General features: G+C 42.4%; 1 protein-coding gene across 7 annotated transcripts in view; it reads left to right on the top strand.

Annotated features, from left to right (window-relative positions):
- ncor2 (nuclear receptor corepressor 2) overlaps window positions 1-22,252 on the top strand; it is a 160,334-nt gene that overhangs the window by 69,229 nt on the left and 68,853 nt on the right. For all 7 annotated transcript variants that reach the window (XM_066689577.1, XM_066689576.1, XM_066689578.1 and 4 more), the window contains exons 5-8: window positions 678-860; window positions 10,790-10,903; window positions 16,387-16,443; window positions 18,285-18,337. In XM_066689577.1, coding sequence (XP_066545674.1) covers window positions 678-860; window positions 10,790-10,903; window positions 16,387-16,443; window positions 18,285-18,337 — 407 coding nt within the window. The remainder of the gene's footprint in view (window positions 1-677; window positions 861-10,789; window positions 10,904-16,386; window positions 16,444-18,284; window positions 18,338-22,252) is intronic.

The raw sequence follows: 22,252 nt of genomic DNA, 5'->3' as shown, positions 1-22,252 counted from the left end.
CCTGCCCCTGTACTGAAAGCAGTCGATGACAGAAGATGGAGCGAGATGACCTTGAACCCCCTACTGTAAAAAAACACAAAACATTAAAGCTGTCAGGAAATTAACTATGGAAAGAAAAATTCCCGGTGTATTGCTTAAACAGCTGTGCCATCATGTGGGAAAGAAAATCTGTATTTTTCTGACCTCTGGTGCTCGACCTACAGTGCAAAGGGTGAGGCCGTATGAAATTAATTCAGAATTTGGAAACATTTTCTAGCGCTCTTATGTATTCTCTCGCCAATTATAGTGAATTGAAACTAAGTATGCATTGCTCATAAAATTGTTCACAAATTACCCTTAAAAGGTAGCCTTGAGCCTTACAGTGACGTACACAGCTAGGACACGGCATGTGGATTTATCTCAGACATGAATATTCGATGTGATGATCATTTTAATTAGGCAGCCTTACCTTACTGCCAATCTATATTGCAGGTTTGACTTTGAGCAGCAGTGGCTTTCAATCATTGTTCACCAGTGTCAGAGTCCTCTAAAGAACGTCTTTTTTTTCCTCTCCAAGATTCAGGTTGTCCACAGTCAAAAGTGTTTGAGATCCACTGATCTATATTGTATGGCTTCATCGCTTTAGTCAGTTTTGAAGTGTAATAAAAAGAAAATAACCATTGCGTCTTGTTCTTCAGGAGCGGAACAGCACGATGGGGAAGCTGGAGCCGATCTCCCCCGTCAGCCCAGCCCAGATGGACAGCGAGCTGGACCTGCTACCAGCCCGCTACTCCAAGGAGGAACTGATCCAAAACATGGACCGGGTGGATCGAGAGATCACGATGGTGGAGCAACAGATCTGCAAACTCCGGAAGAAACAGGTCAGTGCCCTTGACCTGTAAGATTTTTTTGTTTGTCTGCCAGTGCGTGTTCTGGCTACAATTACCCTTTTGACGATCAATCTGTCAGTCTGTCAACTTTTATTTCATCAAGGTCTCTTTAACGTGCACAAAACAAATTAATAATAATAATAATACAATAAAAAAACAAGCAGAGAACTCTGTACAGGCCAGGAGCCCGATGCGTGTGAACAAATAACACACTGCTGCTGATAATGTGAAGACATAATGAACAGATGTATCTTGTCTTGAGATTAGAGTTGAACAAGGGAGCCTTGTGCACAGTAATTAGCAGAGCGCTCAAGAGTTTATCAGACCTACTTTCTCTGAACACCACCTGCGTACTCTGTAAGGAACCATGCAGGATTGTGGCACAGGTGTTTTGTTGCTAGTTACCCTTATCACTGTGGTGGGGCTGAAGGTGCTGTAAACAGCCTCCAGAAAAAGTGTCTTTATGCAGCTTCGGGTCCTTCAAACCAGGTGCATTTTCTCTAATCTCCGTGATAAAGGCCGCTGTAGAGCAGTTTGCACAGTAAACTGTCCAAATTGTAAAGTAGCTCCTTACATGGCGCACGGGGAGCTGGAGCGCTTCCACTTAGACTTGCTGATAACAGATGTAGACTCCTTGCCCTATTTTGTAAAATATATTTTGCTTAAGAATGCTGCATTGAAAACCTAAAATGTGCTGGAATTAAAACCGCCAAACTATCTCCCTTTGGCAGCAGCTGAAACTAAACAAAGCCATTCTAGGAACTGAGGATATTGTTCTCTGCACGTTCCACACTGCTTGTTTATTTTTCAGTGTCTAATATGTATATGCATTTTGCAATGAGCTCACATGCAGAGGGACAGTGTGATTTGAACAAAAGTCCTTTTTCCTCTTCCATTGGCACATCCATGCTGTTTTTGGAGTGCCGCAATTAAAGCGACTTTTGGAAAAAGTAGGTTAAAAATGTATAAGTCCATAAATAAAAGCTTCCCAGAAGAGCAGGGGATTATGGCTCAGTTTTGTGGCTGTTAAACCTCTCAAATTCTTTCCTTACTGACTCCCTCTTGGCTGCGTGCCAGGTCATGTTTTATAGAACAGCATTCCACAGCAACTTTCTTATTAATGGTCTTTTTCTTCCCAGTGGTGTATGCTGCCTGCCTCCCATTTCTCCAGCCCACTCTTGGCAGTAATTCACTGTACAGTTTCATAAATCAAAGACACCTGTATTTTGCAGCTCACTCCAAAGCAGGACTGGGGGTTGGAGGGGGGGATGGGGACTTAGAAAGGAATTTCAGAGGTGTTTGTGATATGGAGAAAAATAAAACGCCCCTTTTTGATGGACCTTTTCCTTCTCAGATGTATTTACGGCCCCCCACCCAATATACCCTGTCCCCCCTGCTGCTCCAAACATTAAAACATCTGGAGCAATTAAGACGTCCGGTAAGAGGAGTTCTTTGTTTTTGGAGAGTGTTCTTGAAGACAGGGTGGGATTTAAGTTACAGTCTGTGTTTCTCAGTATAGGAAATGGGGTATTTGTTGGTATTTTCCTTCTCTTTTTGAGAACGTGTGTGGTGGGGTTTCGGGAGAGGTTTTTACTAAGATGGATCCCCAGTGTGGTCTTGATACTCTCTTCACTAGTGACTGGGAGGCCGGCAAACCATATATTATGTGTAAAACTAGTACAGAAGTGTTGGAAGAAGACTGGGACAGCTTTGTAAATTAGCTGGGGAACATGTTTACTTAGAGTGCCAGTTAGCTCTGAATCCCCAGCACAAAAAAACACTGGATGGATAATGGTCAGAATTGACTGTATTCTTCCTTAACCCATGCTACACCCCTCCCATGAGTTTTGTGAATATCGGTCTTGTAGTTTTTGTGTAATCCTGACAGACACAGACACACATGAGTAAAAACATTAGATACCTTCTGCTCCTGTGGGGTTGACGACTGTTAGCACGTAGTTAGCGTTATCTATCTCAACTGTTAGATTAGGTAGTAAATATAACAACCTAACCCTGTTTGGCAGTCTTTTTGAACATATGTTCAATATTCTGCGACAATGACGCTGCTGCCTACTTTCTCTTCCGTCTCTCCTGCTCTTTTTGCCCCATACTCACTATCCAGCTGGATGTCGTTGGCCTCACAGATTTTGCTATGAGTGCATAACATCAGTTGCTGCGCACAGGGCCGGCCCTGACCAATTTGGTGCCCTAGGCAAGATTTTAACTGGTGCCCCCTGCATCGCAGTCAGTTCCACCACATATCATTGTGTTCATACACTCGCACAGACTGCATAGCTTTATGTCTTTGAGATTTTCTTTATATTAGAAACAAAAACCCCACACAAACAGTATAAAAACGGTATTAAAGAAACAAGTGACATAAAATGAATTATAAATACAGTATAAAAAAAGTATTGCACGAAAAAATGATATTACAGACACCTTAGTGCAATATGCATAATGCAGCAATGTTCAAAATCTCCATGAAATCAGGCAGATTTGGACTCAAATATATCTTTGCTCCACATATCACCAGCGAAAAATCCCATATCAAGCAACATTATATATGTAAATTAGACGCGGTTCCTGGTGCTGGTCAGTCACAGATCTGTGTTGGTGGGTCTGTAATTGAAACGGGTGAGGATGCACAACTCTCGATGTGTCGCTGCTGAAACACGCGTCTGCATTGGAAATCAGCTGTTTCCGTCGCTGACGTAGGAGTTTCTAGGTGAACACGAGCTATGGCACCGTGACCCCCGTCCACACGACAAACGATGCACGTTTTAGCTGCTTATGTATAGAAATCCCTGTTTTTGTTCTGTGTTTTTGACAGTACACAGTGCCGCTCTTGCCCAGTCCAGAGTTTGTGCAGAGACGCTGGACAGGGAATCTGCGAGCAATCAACTCACTGACTGACTAACTAACACCAGCTCTATACAGGACATCCATATTAATACATCACATCCTATTGGCTAATAACCAGGAATTGCTGTGACTTGGTTCCACACAATAACAAGCACTGAGTGCAACAAACCTCCGTAACATTACATTAAAAAAAAAAAAAAATCTTCACTCATTCGGGCACCCCTATGGACGGATGGTGCCCCTAGCATTTGCCTATTCCACCTATAGGGCCGGCCCTGGCTGTGCATGTAAAACTCCTGTAAAGCATGATATTAATTAATACAAAAAAACGGACTTAAATTCTGGACCTTTAGCAGTGAGGGGGTGGTCGTTCGAACTACCCGAACCCCCCCCGGCTACGGGCATGTTAATAGTTAACAGTTCATATTACTTAACAATCTACATATAACATAGTTGGCTAAGTGACAGAGTGGCCCACGCTCCTATTTGCTAAAATACCCAAATCCTTTTTTACAACCATTTGTAAGGATGTGAGCGTTTTCTGCAATTTTGCATTTTCCTAAGCATTACACGCAAAGCAGACGATTGTATGGTGAAACTGAACCCACATGGTTGCACTCAGCAGTGTTTAGTACCTGTGTTGTTAATACACTGTATGTTTTAAGTAAGCTTATTAAATAAATGTTGTAATTTGAAAAGAGATATAGTTCAACCATTGTAGAACAGATTTATTTACTGAATACACCATGTTAGCTCTAACAGAATGATTTGCTGACTGTTAATACTGGAAATGCTTGAGGCCAAAGCAAGTCCGATATTAAAAAGGTTGTAAACACTGTAAGATTTGTTTGGCTCCTGAGGACCGTGTTATATCCGGGTAGAGGTGTATATAAATAACAGAAGATAAAAAATAAAATAAAAAACGCACAAAAAAATACAATTTTCCTCAAGGAGACGGCTGCAGACATGTTTTTCAGAATGTATCGGAGATATGTAGCACTTCTGGGTTGCCTCGTAAATGCTCAGGCGGAGAAGGGGTTATTGTGAATAAACTCAAGTTACCTGCGTTGGTTTTTTGACTATTCATTGTATTGCCTTCAACCTCCTAGGGGTGAACAGCCTGTGGTACTATATCCTGAAAATGATCCCATGAGTGCTGTTTGCGGCGTAACCTAGTCTGTAGTCAAACATGTAAAGTAAATGGTGAAAGTGAGCTAACGTCTCATGTTTCAGCCCATGCCTGGCTTCGTGTGCTCAACATGTGAATGTGGGAGCCGCATTGTGTCAGTGGAAAACATGACATATTTAACACTGACAACCTTTCACGCCGGGGATGAATTCGTGTAGCCATTCCTGAGGTTGTGATCTCAGCACGACAGGCCTGCGCTGAACATCTGTGCTTTGGAAAAACAACAGGAGTTTCCTTATACATTAAATGCGAATTATCTGAACAAGGGGCCTGATGGGAGTCTGAAACTAATTTGAACAATTGTGCAGATGGAAAGTTCAGGATGTTGCTCTGGGAAAGTTAAAAGATCAGGTCGAAAGCTGTAAATGCAAATAATACATTCTACCAAAAAAAGTGCTCCTGGAGAAGATTAGGGTCCTGTTCAAAAGCCACAAGGTTGCTCCACCAGAACCCCCCTCAAGATCCATAGCAGTGGGACTTTTAAAGGACGACACCCATTATTTGCATTCCTCTGCATTTCCCCCCCCCCCATCCCCCATTCTGTTCTTTGTTGGCTATGTGTTTGGCAGACCACATTTTGCAAGACTAGGTCCAGATGTTGTGGATTTCAAAGCACCACCGATATGATCTACTGACTGCTGTGGTGCTCTCCTGGTCAGACTTGGAAAGGGGGATCCTTGCCATAAATCGTCAAAGTCATTTCAAACTTCCTTAACTCGTAATTTCCCAAAATGTACATCTTCTAGGAAGTGATTCCAATAATACATTCCCCAAGCCTTTTCTGAAATGTGTTTGTTTGATTTCTAATGTGTTCCAGTGGGGGAGAGTTATTCCCTCTGTGCCTGTTTAAGTGATAGCTGAGCTTTGTGATTGTTCAGTGCTGGAGTCCAGGTACTTTTTCATAGCACTCGCAAAACCTACAGCCTTACCCAATTAACCTGATGTTTTTTCATTTTCAGTACCTGAGTGTAGTTAGAACAGTAACATCCCTGGGGCTGTGAATTTGAATTGGATAATATAACCCAGAAATGAGCCAAACAAACTTGCGGCAATTTCGGCAGAACTGTTGAACGCAATATCCGCACAGCTCTTGTCAGATTACAAGGTTCCATACTTGAGAATTCAGGGTTTATCTCGAACCAAAACATTTTTATTAGCTTTATAGTGGAATGACGGCATTAAGTGACTCAAAGGTTGATGAACAGATTCAACAGATAAAGCCTGCATGGGTGTATCCTAGTTATGGAAATAAAAAACCTTTTGTGTCAAGATTACATTGTCTGGTACTGAGTGATTCACTCATAAATCTTTTCAGGTGCTTTTTTTGAACCAGACTTTTTTAATTCTAAGAACCAGAGACCCGTTTTCCACAGATGACTCGGAGCTGTACATTAGTATCGTATCTTTTACATGATAATTCTCTGTAAATTGTCATACATCCGTCAGCTACAGGATTCCTTGTCAACCCGCACAAGTACGGTTCTTCCATAATGAACAGCAGGCATCTATATTGATGTGATCTCAAGAGTATACCAGTGTCTGCCCCCTCCACCTCCATCTTTGCCATACAGTTGGAGGCTATACATTCTCCCATTTCATCTCCCTTTTCCAGCTTCTCTCAGAATTGCAATTAGTGTGTGGCAGGTTAGCACATTACTTATTAAATGCCGCCAAACAACCGGAGGTGTTAATGCCTGCATTATCGTGCTCATTAGGGATGGAGTGGGAGTACTTCGCTACCTTTGTGGGGTAATGGCAGCCGAGTCAGTAAATGTTCGCCATCTGTTCCCAGGCAGTTAGTGTGTACGGTATATACACACGTGTGAAGGAGGTGTCAGGAGGCTGGAGACTTCGCTGATTGGCTGAGTTCTTGTTTAATGACATGTGTGTACCTGAGGTCGATAGTAGAATGGGAGGACAAGCTTTTGAGGAAGGCATGACGCGCCTCAGCTTGGTGTCTGTATTTGGGCTGATTAGTGTGCATTCTGTCATTCTTTTGTGGAAGAACGATGCTGATGAATGTAAAAAAAGAGAAAATGACAGGATCTCTTAAAATGTATTTCATTAACACAACAACACACTGTTTTAATATCCCCAGATGACGTCTAGCTACAATTACAAGGGTAATCTGGAATGAAAAACAATTGTTTGCCTGTCTTCTTCACATCTATTTTGCCAGTTATCGCTAAACATTTACAGCAGTGGTATTGCAGCTGTAAAGTCGCAGGGTCTTCTGGTTTTCATTCCATTTGCAGCCCCTCAAGACCTCATTGAATTAATTATTGACTTAATTGGTTTATATTACCACTGTTTCCAAGTATTTAACCATTGAGGTTTTACAATTCCCTGTAAAACCTGCAGGGCTCTCAGAGACTGCAATCTCTGTTTCACACTCACTTCTTCAACATCGGGATCAAACTTTCCTTTAAAGGGAAAAACGTTGAACAACACCATGTTATTGCTACTGAAGTACTGTATCGACAGCTTGTCTCTGTCCTACTGAAGGTTAGTTGCGTGCCTCTCATTCACAGCGACTTCCAGTTAGTGCTTTATTGTACCCAGTCAACCCTTTCCTGCTTGTGCTAAGCTCTGACAAGCCCTGTGAACGGCTGTTTGCTTTTGGCTAAACTATGGCCAGGACGTATGCTTCATTTGGAACTTAAACTAGGCCTGAAATCTTGTTTGCTAGAGAAGAAAGCAGTTTTAGGCCCTTCCAGTCCGTGTTTGTGTGTGTTCCCATGGTCCAGCACTTATACGGTGTTTCTCAGCCAACAGAGAGCTGTCACATTGGCTCCCCCTGGGACTGCCTGCAATGCTCTGACATACACGGGTTTGACATACGTATGACATACAGAGGGGGGGCTCCACTGTGTTCTGCTATGGTTCCTTCAGTGAGAGTGGGTGGTGCGGTCAGAAATGTAAAATTGCTCAATAATGCATCAGGGAAAAGTGCAGCAGGTCCAGAAATCATAACATAACATGGGGTTCTCTCTCTTTATGCAGGTGGCCTTAAGATGGTTGGGGGGGGGGGCAACAGCTTTATCCTGCACCATGCGTGTAACTTGCCCTTGTCTCTTTCACGCTTTGGCTCCAAGCGGTGATAACAGTAATGTGATTTAGATGTGCTGGATTACCTTTTGTGATAACCTTTCTAACCCCGTAGTACTAGATGTTAACAGCACAAGCCACCTACAGGCAGTGGATCTTACAGCCAGTCCCAGGAACGACAACAACTGTGTTCTTTTAGATGTATTAATTATTTTCCCACTTCTTTCTGTTGCAGTGCAGGTTTTATGTGCATCTGCACATTGTGCCTTATGTAGGTAAACAGGCCACATTATTCGGCTGCTCAAATGTAGTGAGGACATTTTTCTTTTTGGGTGTGGGGGCATTTTTCATTTTTTCCTAATTACAAGGATGCCTCTTGCTTTGCCTCCTGGAATTCATTTTACACCGAGCCGCTGTGCAGTCTGTGGGCTGTGGCGAGGTCAGGTTTATCATTTCAAAGGGAACAAAGCACGCTCCGGTGCAGGGTTTGTGTTTCATGCAACTACTGGGTCGGAAAACGCTCAGTAAGTAATTATTAATTGTAGGTTATTATGGTGTGAGATGGAAGGACATATTTATACCTCAACACACCGAATAAGAAGCACTGTTTATTTGAAATCAACAGTGGGGGGTGAGAAGGGGCTACCCCGATAGAGTTTTTTTTTAATTCTTAATGCTTTCTGCCAATTAATGTTGTGCAGACACGGGGGGTGGTTTGAAGCACATAAAGCACTACCATAATGAGTATTTCTACTCTGCATGGGGTTGTTGCTTACATAACCGAGACCTGGCTTTTTAAAACTTATTTCTAAATGAAGGAACCGTTCTGACTGGTGCAGCGCTAATGTTATTCTGTCACCGTTCAACTATTTTATGAACTGAAAACACTTTCGAAAAGATCTAATCAAACAGCAGTCAATAAGCTGTAGTAATTAAGGCCTCAGTTTATTAAACAATTTATTAATCGAGCTGCTGACGGCAGGGGAGGTCTGTTTACCGAGTGTCTTGGCAGTGATGCACCTAGAGCTGAGGGTTTCAGAGACCAAGGATGGTTTTAAAGCTAATTAAGTAAAATTGTTAAGTTTAAGGATCAACAAGCCAAAGTAATTATGGGCAAAGTGTGAAAACCAGGAGGTCCTTCGGAGAGGAACTGAGAGTACATCGATTTAATGCTGACGAGATGTGTAGGGAGGGTAAGGGGAATACAGGCGGGTCTCTTAGTTTGAAGGGGGTACCCATGTCTGGTACAATGGGACTGTTTGTAGATTCTCTCGCTCTCACTGATTTAATTAATTTTAACTGTAATTTAATTTAATTTAGTGAATATTCCCAGACTCAGTTGGGATTCCTGGATATTGCACTCTGCGGTGATAAATGGTTTCTTATTGTCTCTCTCTCTGATGACTAGTTTGTTATCCTTGTGCATGGTATTTTCTTTTGCTGCTTAAAAAAAATGCAGAATGCAGTTTCATTTCTGGGAAGTCTGTGAATTGAGGAAGTTTTGCGCTTCTGTTAAGGATTACACCATAGTCTTAAAGGACTTGGACATGATGCTGTATTTTGATACACACTTAACCATCTATTTTTCAGTTTTTCTTGTTTTTGGAATATGACAGCACTTTGAGACACATTTAATAGGTTATAGAGATCAGTTGAACTCAAAGAAATACAGTGAAGCAAAATACAATCCCTAATACAGCAGCTCTAGGGTGCAGGAGTAAGAAATAAGAACAGTGTAATGGTGGTTATAACGACATGTTTGGCATGTATGCTCATTTTAAGGGGAACATTGACGATAACTTGCATAACTATAAATCTGGAATATGGAGATTTATGCATTTAAGTAATACTATAAGAAGATCTCTTGGCTCAGATTTAGACTGCTCTTGAATTCTCCTTTAAGCAGATGTCTGCAAAAGCAAGTTTAAATAATTAAAACCAAACAAAACACTGCTTAGGAAAAGAGTCTGCACCTTAAATGGCAGTGGTTTAAAACAAACATTTATTTTTCTTTAAAATCGTCACTTTTCCCAGGCATCAGTGTTCATTAGCTTAAACACTGTCTCCATGCAACACACACTCACAAGGGCAAAAATCTGATATTTGTTGCGGAGGCTTATTTATATAGTGCCATGGTAACCCTTTCATTAATGCAGCCTTATGGAATTAAGAGCAATTGAAAATAATTACAGTCTTGCCTTTTATCACGGCTCGGGCCATATCTCTGTTGACAAGGAGGTTTAGGCGGCGGTCGGGAATGTGTGTTGCCCTGGAAGCAATCTGGAGACAAAGTAAACTTGAGCCCGGTCTCTGACTGCTCTGACTTTTAAACAGAGGGTAGTCATTTTCTGTTATGTCAGCTGTGGGGTAAGTGAAGGTTACTGAAGTACAGACTCGGCGGAAGGTCAAATGGATGCTTAAGGAGAGATTTTCAGCCAGATTTTCTACCTATATTTAATGCACTGTGCAATGGTAATTTAAGAAGTGCACTGTACCTGTGCTCTTCCACAAATCTTAAGGCCAAGAAATTAGAATACATATTTGCAAATAAACATAAGAATTAAGTTATTTTGCATTTTTAAAGGTAATCAAAATAATTAACACCTTAATTTCAGGAAATGAAGATCTCTATAACAATTATGGCCTTTCTGACCAGGTTTCAATGCTCAGAATGAGGAGGCATCCCCACAGTGCCGTGTGCTCACTTCTTGTGCTCTCTGGTGGTAGTGGGGGAGAAAACTAAATGGAGTAATATGATGCACTGACCAAAGTGGCTCCAGCAAACCTGATTTTGACCCCCTTGCTTTTCCTTTAACAGCATCAGCTGGAGGAGGAGGCCGCCAAGCCCCAGGAGCCAGAGAAACCGCTCTCTCCACCGCCCAGCGAGGCCAAGCACCGCAGTCTCGTGCAGATCATCTACGACGAGAACCGGGTGAGTGAGACCCCTCTGTGATCACAAATACAAACCTCGAGTAACGCCTCTCTCATTGGGGTTCATCTTGGTTTGGTATCCTTTTCACCGAGTCCAGGATGTGTTTTTACACCTTGCTGACAGATGTGTGTGTCTTGCAGAAAGACAATAAAAGGCAAAAGCAGCTTTGTCTTGGTGTTTGTAGACTAAATTTGCTAATTTCAGACCTGGTACATCTCCATCTGTTGAAGAAGCACAAGCATGAATACCTCTCTGCTAGAATAGGTTTGCTGTGGGTCGGTAATTAGTATCCATAGAAACAATTAATGGCTTTTTTAATGTAAGCTCTTAAAACCCTCTGTAAAGATTTGCCCACAACGTTAGTCCTTGCCGATGACTACATCAGGTGCTATCAACAGGATCGTGTGCCGTCTTTTTGATACCGACGCCGATACATTTCTGACATGCGATGTTTAATGACCTTCGAATCATCTGGAAAAGGACATATCGGGCACCTTCTAAATGCACCACACCAGTCCAGGCAAGATGCATGTATTCAGACAATACAGTAGTGAGAATTATAGAATTGAATATATTCAAGCGTTCATCTCACTGAGTGAAATGGAAAATTACCAAAAAGGGGTATAAAAAAAGAAAAAAAAAGAAAGGGCAAACGTGAGCATGACCTCGCCTTCTCTGCCTGCTCTACTCTGGCACGATCTCTTCCCCGCCAGACACAAGTTGAAGACGACTCTTTGTAATGCAAAAGAGGGGCTTTGACCTTCTCTGAGTTGGCCCTGGGGGACTCTGTGCACCTGATAAGCCTCTTAATGATGAAACACATCACTGGAGGCGAGGTGGAGGAGGAAGTGCTTCGCGAAGCAGACTCCTGTTTGGAATGCAAGGTATCACTTCGGCAGAGTACAGCACGGCTCATCAGGGTACAGCACGCCAACTGTGGCACAGGCGGGGATAGCTGTGGCTGTCTAGGCTTAGGGAAGACCGTGTGCCATGACTGTCCTGTTGGTCTACACGGTGGAGGGTTGGGTCCACAGTTGAAATGGTTGTCTTTGCCTCTGACTGCTGTGTGTTAACCTCCTTGAGCTCTGTCCTTCACGAATCATAAAACTGACTGTTAGTTGATGCTGGGAACCCACAAAGTAAAAACTAGGGCTGAAATCACTAATTATTGTAATCATTGTTATTAAGATACTATGTGGAAGGAAGCTGGTGCCATTGTGTGAAGATCTTAGCTTTACACTTTCAAATGAAAGACAGAAGGGTGTGATTTCTGTAGGTAAGTGTCAGTTGTCAGTTGTCAACTGGCAGCAGGTCAGGCAGGGATCATTGTGTTGGAAAAACAGCTGGGAGAGACAGGGGTGTTGAGGACAGAGGGAAGGGAAGGGAAGGGGCTGTGCTGGGTACAGGAGTCCAGTGCCCTGTGTTGACAGGCGATTGCTGAGGCAGCGGAAACGCTCGTCCCCTTCCCCCCAATCCCTCTTGGACGTCTCTCTGTGTCGCCGGTTCCTCTGTCACGTCAATACTTTTCTTCACTTCTATAAATAAAGGGGGCAGCTATTTCTAAGCCAGACAGATTCAGTAAAGGCGCAGCTTCTGGGAGTATCTGCAACACGCCATTGGATGCTGTCCAGGGAATAGTCTCTCTGTTCGCCTCTGTGGTTCTCGTGAAGCTGCACAGTCCTTTGATGAAGATATTTTTTTTCTTCCTTCCCTTTTGAGCAGAGGGAAGGGTTGTTTTAAGACACACATGCTATTTTCAGCAGATGTCTTCTGCCTCTCGTTTCTCTGCCTTCGTTCTCCACGGCTCATACTCGAAACGTCCCCCCGACAAGTGTTATGTAATTGGCTTCTGAAAGTTAAAGTTCAGAGGTAGATAAATAGGGATGCTATTGATTTTGGCAGATCTGGGACGGGCGGCAGTTACAGAAGTGCTTTCTTCTCACTCGAGTGGCGTCACTTTCCTGTTTGTGGTCTTGTTTTGTTTGCTGTGTGTAGTGCTTTGTGCTGGTGTTTCTATCTCTGGCTGTTAGTTTTATTTCGTCAGCGCAGGTCTACCACAGACTGGACGAGGGCTTTCATCTGGACCGATCTCCACATTTCTGTTGCTCTGTCTCACGTTTTAGGTAGTGATGACTATTGGAATAAAATCAAAAATCCACCGTCTCCTTATGATTGTTTTCTTATTTGAAATAACTCCCTGTGAATTAGTTGTTTATCACTCAGGGTTGAAACAGTTTTTGGGTGGGTGGTGTATTGTAGTGTATGCTATGCCTGGCTGCTAATGACTGTTATTGTTTAATCTCTATTAGCTGTGGCTTTGTGGTAAACCACGTGACGTAGGTTAATGCAGTAAACAATGCTACCTGTTTTCAAACGTTGCTGCAACACACAGCCCCCCACCCACAGGTACGAGAACTGAATCAATGGGAAATTAAATATTGCAAAGCCGGTGTCAGAGACCTGAGTAACAAAATAAATACATTTAAATACAAATCCTTTTCTTCAGTAAAGTAGCAGGAGCCCTGTGACTGAGCTGTTATCGGTGTTAGCGTAGCATCTGCTGCAGGTGACTATAGGGAAACGACAAACTTCTCTGGTAAAAACCCTGGCCCATAAAAGTATGTTGATTGCCTGAATTAGAATCCTTTTTACGACGGTGTGTGTGTTTGTGTCGTCTTTCCTGTAGGTGAATACTCTTGGTGTTTTTCTTTAATGTTTAATTTATCCGTGTTCTTGCCGAACGGTTGAAGTCACTGCGGTCCTGTGTAATTGCAAAGCTGCCTTTGGGGCTCTGTGGCAAACAACACACATCTATCAATGTAAGCTGTTGTAGCTAGCAGAACTGTTTGTGGCCACAAGGGGGCCACAGTCTCACTAGTGTCTGTGGCAAAGGCGGCTGTTTGTGGCACTGAAGCGCTCCTCAGACATCAGCAGAAGATTATGAGCTCGTTCTCTTTACAGAAGTCTTGCAGCTGGTAAGAGTACGATGTTCTAGTCTCTCTCTCTCTCTCTCTCTCTCTCTCTCTTTCTCGTAGGCCAGCTTCACATTTCACACTGCGATTCTAGCCTGTCACTTTTAGTTGCCTACCCATTTCCTCTCCAGAACTGAGATGACAATATCAGCTGTATCTTTGTCACCTACTGCACTAGTGTAACCCAAAGCACAGTTATTATTAGAGCCAGATTGCACTCCAGAAAATATACGGTAAGCAATACGGCACGGAGGAAGTTGTGATAGTTTGCTGTATTAGAGTCAGTATTGAATATTTGTTACCGCATTTTTTATCTGGCAATTATTTTCTTGATTTTGTTTTTCTCATCCGGGGGGTTGTAGTCAAGCGTTTGTTTACCTCATGATGTAGCAGAAAAAGCTTATATAGACAAAACTGGCTGTGTCGAAACAGCAGGAGCAATGAAAACATACCACATAGCAGAGTGTCGACATACCTACAGTAAAAAAAAACTCGCAAAACTCTTCACACGGATGTATATCTTTTCATGTCCAAATACTGTCTTAAAAAGCCTTTCATAATAAACCACATGTATGAAAATAGACAATTTAACATACCATGTTCAACATTAAGAACCTCTGTAAAATATATTATAAAATATAACATCAAAATGTCTATATTACATGCCAATATCTATCCAACAGTTCATTTTAACATTTTATTTTACATTTGGAAAGACAACCTCTCTTCTGCTATTTATTTACATAACACTGCTTTTTGATCGGTCTAAAAACCCTATCTGATCTAACATTACCCAAAATAAATACACCTATGAATGTCCCTTTGAATTTTCTGTTTTCACTGATTACTAATTGGAAAGGGGTTAGTTTTGTTATTTACTTTAAGCACTTTCATTTGGCCTTCATCACAGAACCTATGAATACACTGACGGGGCTGGCACAGGAAATGAGATCCCTTACACACTCTCGAGATGTGAGGGGCGATTCGTTTGAAAGCGAGGCGGCTAGTCATTTTGAAAGAAAGAAAAAACAAAAGACACCTCTTGAGTAGAGAATACAGTGAATGAAAAGACTTGCGGCTTTTCGTGGAATGGTGTACATGTAGGGCTCTAGGACCTTCTGTTATCAACAGCCGACTAACCCAACCTACACCAAAACTTTGGTCACTTCGGTTGAATAATGAATCTGGGTTTCGCTAAAAACAGCAAACTGCTTATAATCTCTGTAACAACAACTAGAAGGAATTGGCTTTGCGTTTAAGCTCCACTTGTGTCAATAAAGATTTACTCAAAGCAAAACTGAGAAACGTGGAATATCTGGTCTAACTGCAGATTTAAGAAAACTGTGGCCGCCAGTGGGAGGTTGTGGTATTATTCTGATATATGTATAATAGCTATTGGCCACACTGTGCTTCGGGTTTCTGAGCAGGGGAAAATGGAAAAGAAGGCCATTGTTTGTGTCACGATGGGCCGCTGTGAGTTCAGGAAAAACATGTCCACTTTTATTAAGAGTAACGCCAGCGCTGACCCTGTGTTGCCTGCGACGGCACCGTTTAATGAATAACCGTTGAGCTGTTTGCAACACGTGCTCTTGTTTGCCTGCAGAGGACTAGGTAGCCAGGGCAGAGGGGGGTGGGGGAGGGAGATAGCTTGAACCAAAGTCACATGGGTTAGTGGATGATGAAAAATGGAAAGGGCAATTCTCTCTCGCTTGCTCAGCCAGCCTCCCTCCCTCCCTCCCCTCTCTCCTCTCTTTCTCTCTCGCTCTAACTCACTTGCTCTCTCTCTCGCTCGCTCGCTCGCTCGCTCTGGCTGATAGTGCTGAGGTAATTGAAGGAAATGAAGAGGGATGGAAAGTGAAAGAGAATTCAGCTGTCGCTAAGGGGAAGCAACTCAATGAATGAACAGAGAGAGGTGGTGAGGGAGAGACAGCACAGCACGGACTGTGGTAGCTGAAAACAAAACACAACAAGACCAAAAAAAAAAAAAAAACAGAGGAAGGTGCTGGCAGTAGAGTATGTTTGGTTGTTTATTTGCTTGTTTGTTTGGGTTGGTTTTACCGCCTCTTTATTGAAATCCGACGAGAGAGAGTTTGGGGATTTGAGGGAAAGCGACGAAAAAAAGAAAAGTGCTGCTTGAAGTGATGGATTCTCCATCCTGTCTGTCTCTCTTGTTTGTTTGTTGTCAGCAGCTCTGTACCGGATTATGCTGTAAATTACATCTCTCTCTCTCTCTCTCTCTCCTGGAAGGTGACTAATCTTTTCTTTACAGTAAGGGGGATGCGGGGTGGCTTACTATTAAAAGCTCTATTAATAGTTTGGACATCCTGAACACCAGCCACGATTAAGGTGAAATAATTGGGGGCTTTTAACTTCTCAGGCTTATGTTACTAATGCAGCAGTGTAACCAGTGTGTCAGTGGAGGAGAACTGATGAAATTACAAACTGTTCAATTCTAATTCTAATCTTTGTTCCTCTGCCTCTCTCTTTCCCCTCCTCCTCACCCCCGGACAGAAAAAAGCTGAGGAGGCCCATCGGATCCTGGAGGGGCTCGGCCCGCGCGTGGAGCTGGTGAGTTCGCTGTCCTTCCCAGCATACTACTCAGGGCTGTCTGTACGATCGCCAGCTCTCTCGCTCTCTCGCTCAGCATATCTTTATCAGCGAGCCAAAGCCACTGGCTCTGTGTAGGGCTGAAAGGAGGAAGTTACTCTGTGGGTTTAAAGTCATTTAAAAAAAAAAAAAAAAAAAGAAAGAAAGAGAAACGTGCTGTCCAGCAAAGGAAGAAGGGCTGCCGGGCTGCTGAGGCTGAATGGACGAAGCAGCACGCTGACAGATGGATTCACGCCTCACTGTGGAGAGGGGAGAATAGGCGTTTTGCCTTTTTTTTATTGGTGCGCATTCGAATGGGCTGGGTCTGGGCACCTAAGTGGGTCAGCTGGTCGCGCAGTGGGAGTGTCAATTGTTGGTATGTCCTGGTATATTAACTGAAATTATGTATTATTATTATTATTATTATTATTATAGTGCTATTATATGAGATCTGCACTGCACTTTCACAACTTAATTTAGGCTTTAATTATAACAGTTAACTAGGTGGGGAATAAAGTATTTGGAACTTCGGGAGTGAGGGAGCGTGGCTTTTCCTTTTTGTTTTTGTTTTTGAGCTGTCCGGCTTGCCGTACTGTTCTCGCGGGACGTTTTTTCGGATACCGTGCTGCCGTTTTTTGGTGTGTGGGGTGGGGTTGGTGGGATGGATTCGGTCACTTTGATTTACTGTCACCACATTAATGCTCCCTCCATAAATCATAGCCCTCGGGGGGGTAGATTCAAATAAAGGCATGACTGCAGTCTGTGTGGTCAGACTGGTCACATTGCTATGGGATTCAACTGCCTCATGCTGTATAAGTGCCTAGATGAATGCAGACTATGCTGTCTAGCTACACTTTCTCTGTCTTCACCCAGGACTCATTTCCAGGTTTTGCTCGGGCCTGATAAAACTGAACCTTGATCTTCTATCATTTCTATAGACTGAGGATTCTCAATAGAAATGTGGCTGTTGATTCTAGTTCATGGACATGTTGTAATGCTACCAAGGCTTGGTCTAGATCAGGATCAGAGTTTTCCAGCTCTGTGAAAGCAGAATTTGCTGTATGTGGTTTTATAAAATTGGTTGCATAAAAAGTCCCTGCTTTTAAGTGTTCGTGTTTTGTTTCCTGTACAGTAGACCGCATTTCTGTCTCAAACAGAAAGAAAAACATAGCGAAACTAGATAGTTTGTGGCAGGGTTTAGCTTATTGTATCTCTGGGTACAGCATAATTTAGTTCCCTGATTTCTGGTCCTGGTTAAAGCATCATCCTTACCCTACATTAAGCGAGAGCAGGTTTGTTTATTACAGAACTGAGACACTTTCACCGGCTTACATAAAACATTGTGGTTGTGGTGATGTTCGATATCTGAGAATGGCTGTGTGACTGATCTGTCTGAAATGTGCAGGCTGCTTTCTGAGGTGAAGAGCCAGCGTTTAGAAAAATAAAATAATTGAAGACGGAACAGTGTGGTTAATGGCACTGAACCGTTTCAAACTGAACTAGCTGTTTCATACGTGATTGTGTTTCTAGCTAATATTCTGCTTGTAAACTGTGAACTAAGCAGTATATAATAATGATTATTTTGCACCAGCGCCAGTTTGGAACAGATTAAAATAAAATATAATAGATTGGAGAGAGAGAGAGTAGTTGATTGGATTGGTAGGTGTATAGATAGGTGGACAACCATCTACTAACATTTCCCAGCATTGATGTGTCCACCTGTCTTGTGATGGAAATAAACTTTCTCCTTTCAGCTCTGTAGTGTGTTCCCTTTGAAATGTCTGACTGCGATATTTATGCTTTCATCTCTCCATTTGTTCCAGCCCCTCTACAACCAGCCCTCAGACACCAAGCAATACCATGAAAACATAAAAATGTAAGTATGCATTAATAATGTGAAAATGTCAGGTTGGGTGGTGGCTTGACGTATGTCTTTGATTGTGTCTCCTTTCAACACCGTGCGGCCCTTTTAAAACCAGCTTCTAAAAATATCCAATGGGAACTAGCTTCCGCTCTGTATTTAGTGTATTTATTTATGTCTTTTTAAAGAACTGCTAGCCTTTACTCTGTTCAAACCCAACTTGTTTTTATTTATCCTTCTCTTACCCCCTGATGTGTTTTGGACTGCTTTTCTCTCTGCTTCCTCTGTAGGTAATTGACTTGGCGTTTTGGCTGTTCTGTTGCGCGTGGTCAGACTGCAAAATTAGAGATTTAATTCAAAACATAAAACTGAGATGTATAGTCATATCCTTTGGATGAAATAATTGCATGGTGTTGCTTCCAGATTTCAGTCTGTGTAAAGTGCTGGTTCTGAAGGCAGTCAAAATGAATATGTACCCTGGCTATGATCGGTTATAGAGGAGGGTGTGTATGAAATTAAAACAAGAATTCCAGATCCATGAGTTGTGGTTGTCAGTTTGTTAGTAATTTATTGCAACATGATTCAGAAATAATTGTTTTCCTTCTTCGGTGTAATAGCATAGGTTTTTCTCATCCCGCAATTAATCAGGTGAGAATCCTGGTACAAATGCTACACGATATTAGTCAACGTTTTGTCTTCTGATTTGTATGCATATTTATGCAAATTGAATAGTTAATTCAATAATGCAGCCTGATTGTTTTGTGCAAGACTGTAACGTGAAAATATATATATATTTTTTTAACAGCCCCCGAAACTAAACTATATCACTTTCTTTACCATGGGTGTCATATTGAATTATGCTAACGCAGGCAAACTGGTGTGAAGCTGGAACTAGGGAGTATGAAATTACAGTATTACATTAGATGTAGTATAATAGGGTAATTAATACACTATCATTACTGTAAAACCCCTGAATGTGACATTTTTCCTCTTGATTTGGCTTTAATTTTTTAATGCGGTCAAGATGCTAATGCACACCAAACATACATATTGCAAACAATCGAATCCTGAACCATAGATGGGGGGGGCAGAACACAGCATGAAGTCAAACATGATTACAGTTCATTACATAGGGCTAGCCTTTGAAGTGTGTACGCAGATGAGCTCAGGGCTACAGGTAAAGAAATGCATGTTTTGTAAATAGTGGAGAGCTTGTATCTTTGATCTGCAGGCTGAGATGGAATAGTCTGTTTGTTTTCTGTAATAAAAGCCGTCAGTAGAGGAAGACGAGGAGTGTTGCGCTTCCTGGGGGAACTGTTTTGACGTTCTGGTGTTTTCCAAGCATAAGTAGCTTCACCCCTGTTTGACCCAACTCGTCCTCCCAACACACACGGATCCTAGTTTCTGCATCTAAAACTGCTCATACTGCTGTTCAGTTTCACTCAATAAGATCTGACATCAGTAACCCTGAAGTGATCTCATTTGCTTGTGAAATCAAGTTTTATTTCGAAGTGGAAATTGTGGACAGAGTCCAATATTGTGAAATTTGGAGTTCCAAATGGGAAAAAAAACTAAACCGCAAGAACAAGATGAAATGTCAGGAAATGATCACCAGGATTCCATACCAGAAGAATTACTCGAAAGAGAAATACTATTAATCCAAGAAGAGGACATAATATCTTTTCCCTGTCTTAATGTGGTCACTGTCTGCTCCATCTCTGTGCCTTCGGACACTGTTGGTGCTGCCTGCGTTCATGATGCGCCGATCTGAAAAATAGAAGCGCACATAGAGGGTGGGAGGATGAGAACAGAAACTTTTCTGGGGTAAGATGGAAAAGAGATGTTGTAGATTGAGAAGGGGATATCCTGGGCAGGCCTAAATCTACCAGTGGCTCGACAAAGGCCATATAAAGTTGATGTTTATATATATTTATATTTGTACCAGACAGGTGCTAATGATCATCAATTCAATATGTAGGTTGAAACGCAATCATTAACTGAAACAGAAACAGATGTGTAGGAGGAATAAAACTGGGTGAGGAACAGCCAACCTCCGCTAACAAGGTGAGGCTGCTGAAGACAGTTTACTGTGAAAAGTCATACACCATGGCAAGACTGAGCACAGCAACAAGACACAAGGTAGTGATACTGCATCAGCAATGTCTCTCCCAGGCAGAAACTTCAAGGCAGACAGGGGTTTCCAGATGTGCTGTCCAAGCTCTTTTGAAGAAGCACAAAGAAATGGGCAATGTTGAGGACCACAGACGCAGTGGTTGGCCAAGGAAACTTACTGCAGCAGATGAAAGACGCATCATGCTTACTTCCCTTCACAATTGGAAGATGTCCAGCAGTGCCATCAGCTCAGAATTGTCAGAAAACAGTGGGACTCTGGTACACCATCTACTGTCAGGAGAAGTCTGGTCAGAAGTGGCCTTCGTGGAAGACTTGCGTCCAAAAAGCCATACCTCCGACGTGGCAACAAGACCAAGCGACTCAACTATGCATGGAAACACAGGAACTGGGGTGCAGAAAAATGGCAGCAGGTGCTCTGGTGAGTCAAAATTTGAAATATATGGCTGTAACAGAATGCAGTCTGTTTGCCGAAGGGCTGTAGAGCAGTACACGAATGAATTGCAAGTTTGGGGCTGCATTTCTGCAAATGGAGTTGCGATTTGGTCAGAATGAATGGTCTCCTCAATGCTGAGAAGTACAGGCAGATACTTATCCATCATGCAATACCATAAGGGAGGCATCTGATTGGCCCCAAATTTATGCTGCACAGCAAGACAACAACCCCAACATACAGCGACAGTCATTAAGAACTATCTTCAGTGTGAAGAAGAACAAGGAGTCCTGGAAGTGATGGTTTGGCCCCCACAGAGCCCTGATCTCAACATTGAGTTTGTCTGGGATTACATGAAGAGAGAGAAGCAACTGAGGCGCCTAAACCCACAGAAGAACTGTTGTTAGATCTCCAAGATGTTTGGGCCAACCTACCAGCCAAGTTCCTTCAAAAACTGTGTGCAAGTGTACCTAGAATAAATGATGCTGTTTTGAAGGCAAAGGGTGGTCACACCAAATATGCATTTGATGTCGATTTTTCTTCCGTTCACTCACTTTGCATTTAGTTAATTGATAAATATAATCTATTAACATGTCTATTTTTGAAAGCATTCTAACTTTACAGCATTTTTTCACACCTGCCTGAAACTTTTGCACAGTACTGTATATATATGGAAGCCCGGTATCATTCTGGAAAAAAGGATTAAACAACTGGCCAAACGCCAACTCGTTCACCCTTACTCTCACCTCTTTTCTTTGTTCCAGCTCTTTGAACTTCCCTCTGTATTGGCTTGCAGTAATTTGTATAAAGGCCTCTATGTTATTAAATACCTGAGTCGCGCTTTGATCACCCAACAAGCCAGGCTTTGTACCCCTTCATTTTTCCTTGGCACCATCTCCTGAAGAGTAAGATGAGTATTGGGCAGCGCCCTGCTCTATCATTGCCCCAGGCTACCCGTCCATGGGTTACCATTTTGTTTTTGTCCCCGTCCACAGGCTGTACTACCGTAGCACTGCAGGCAAAAGCCTTTAAGTTCTCTTGGGTAAACTCAATCACAGCTGGGTCTTACCTAGCCAGGACCTTAACACCACACCTAATTCATGAACAGGGTGTTCACCTACACTTGTTTTCCTCATTGTGTGCTACGGAAATCTAGAGCGTAAAATCATGAACGGTTACTATTTTTAAAAGCCTCTGTGTGGAACTTGTGCAAATTCAAAGCTGTCCCAGACTGAACTAAAGATGAGCTGAATTTGAGTTGAAAGAGGCCCTTAGGAAACATACAGTCATATACATTACAGCTGAGTTATTTCAGAATTAATTATTTGCATAGCCCTCATGTCTGTTATCTTTGCATGAACAGAGTT

Source organism: Amia ocellicauda, chromosome 17, assembly GCF_036373705.1.
Source record: "Amia ocellicauda isolate fAmiCal2 chromosome 17, fAmiCal2.hap1, whole genome shotgun sequence".
NCBI lineage: Eukaryota > Metazoa > Chordata > Actinopteri > Amiiformes > Amiidae > Amia > Amia ocellicauda.
Note: the sequence above shows the minus strand (reverse complement) of the source record. Positions and strands in the feature narration are given on the sequence as shown.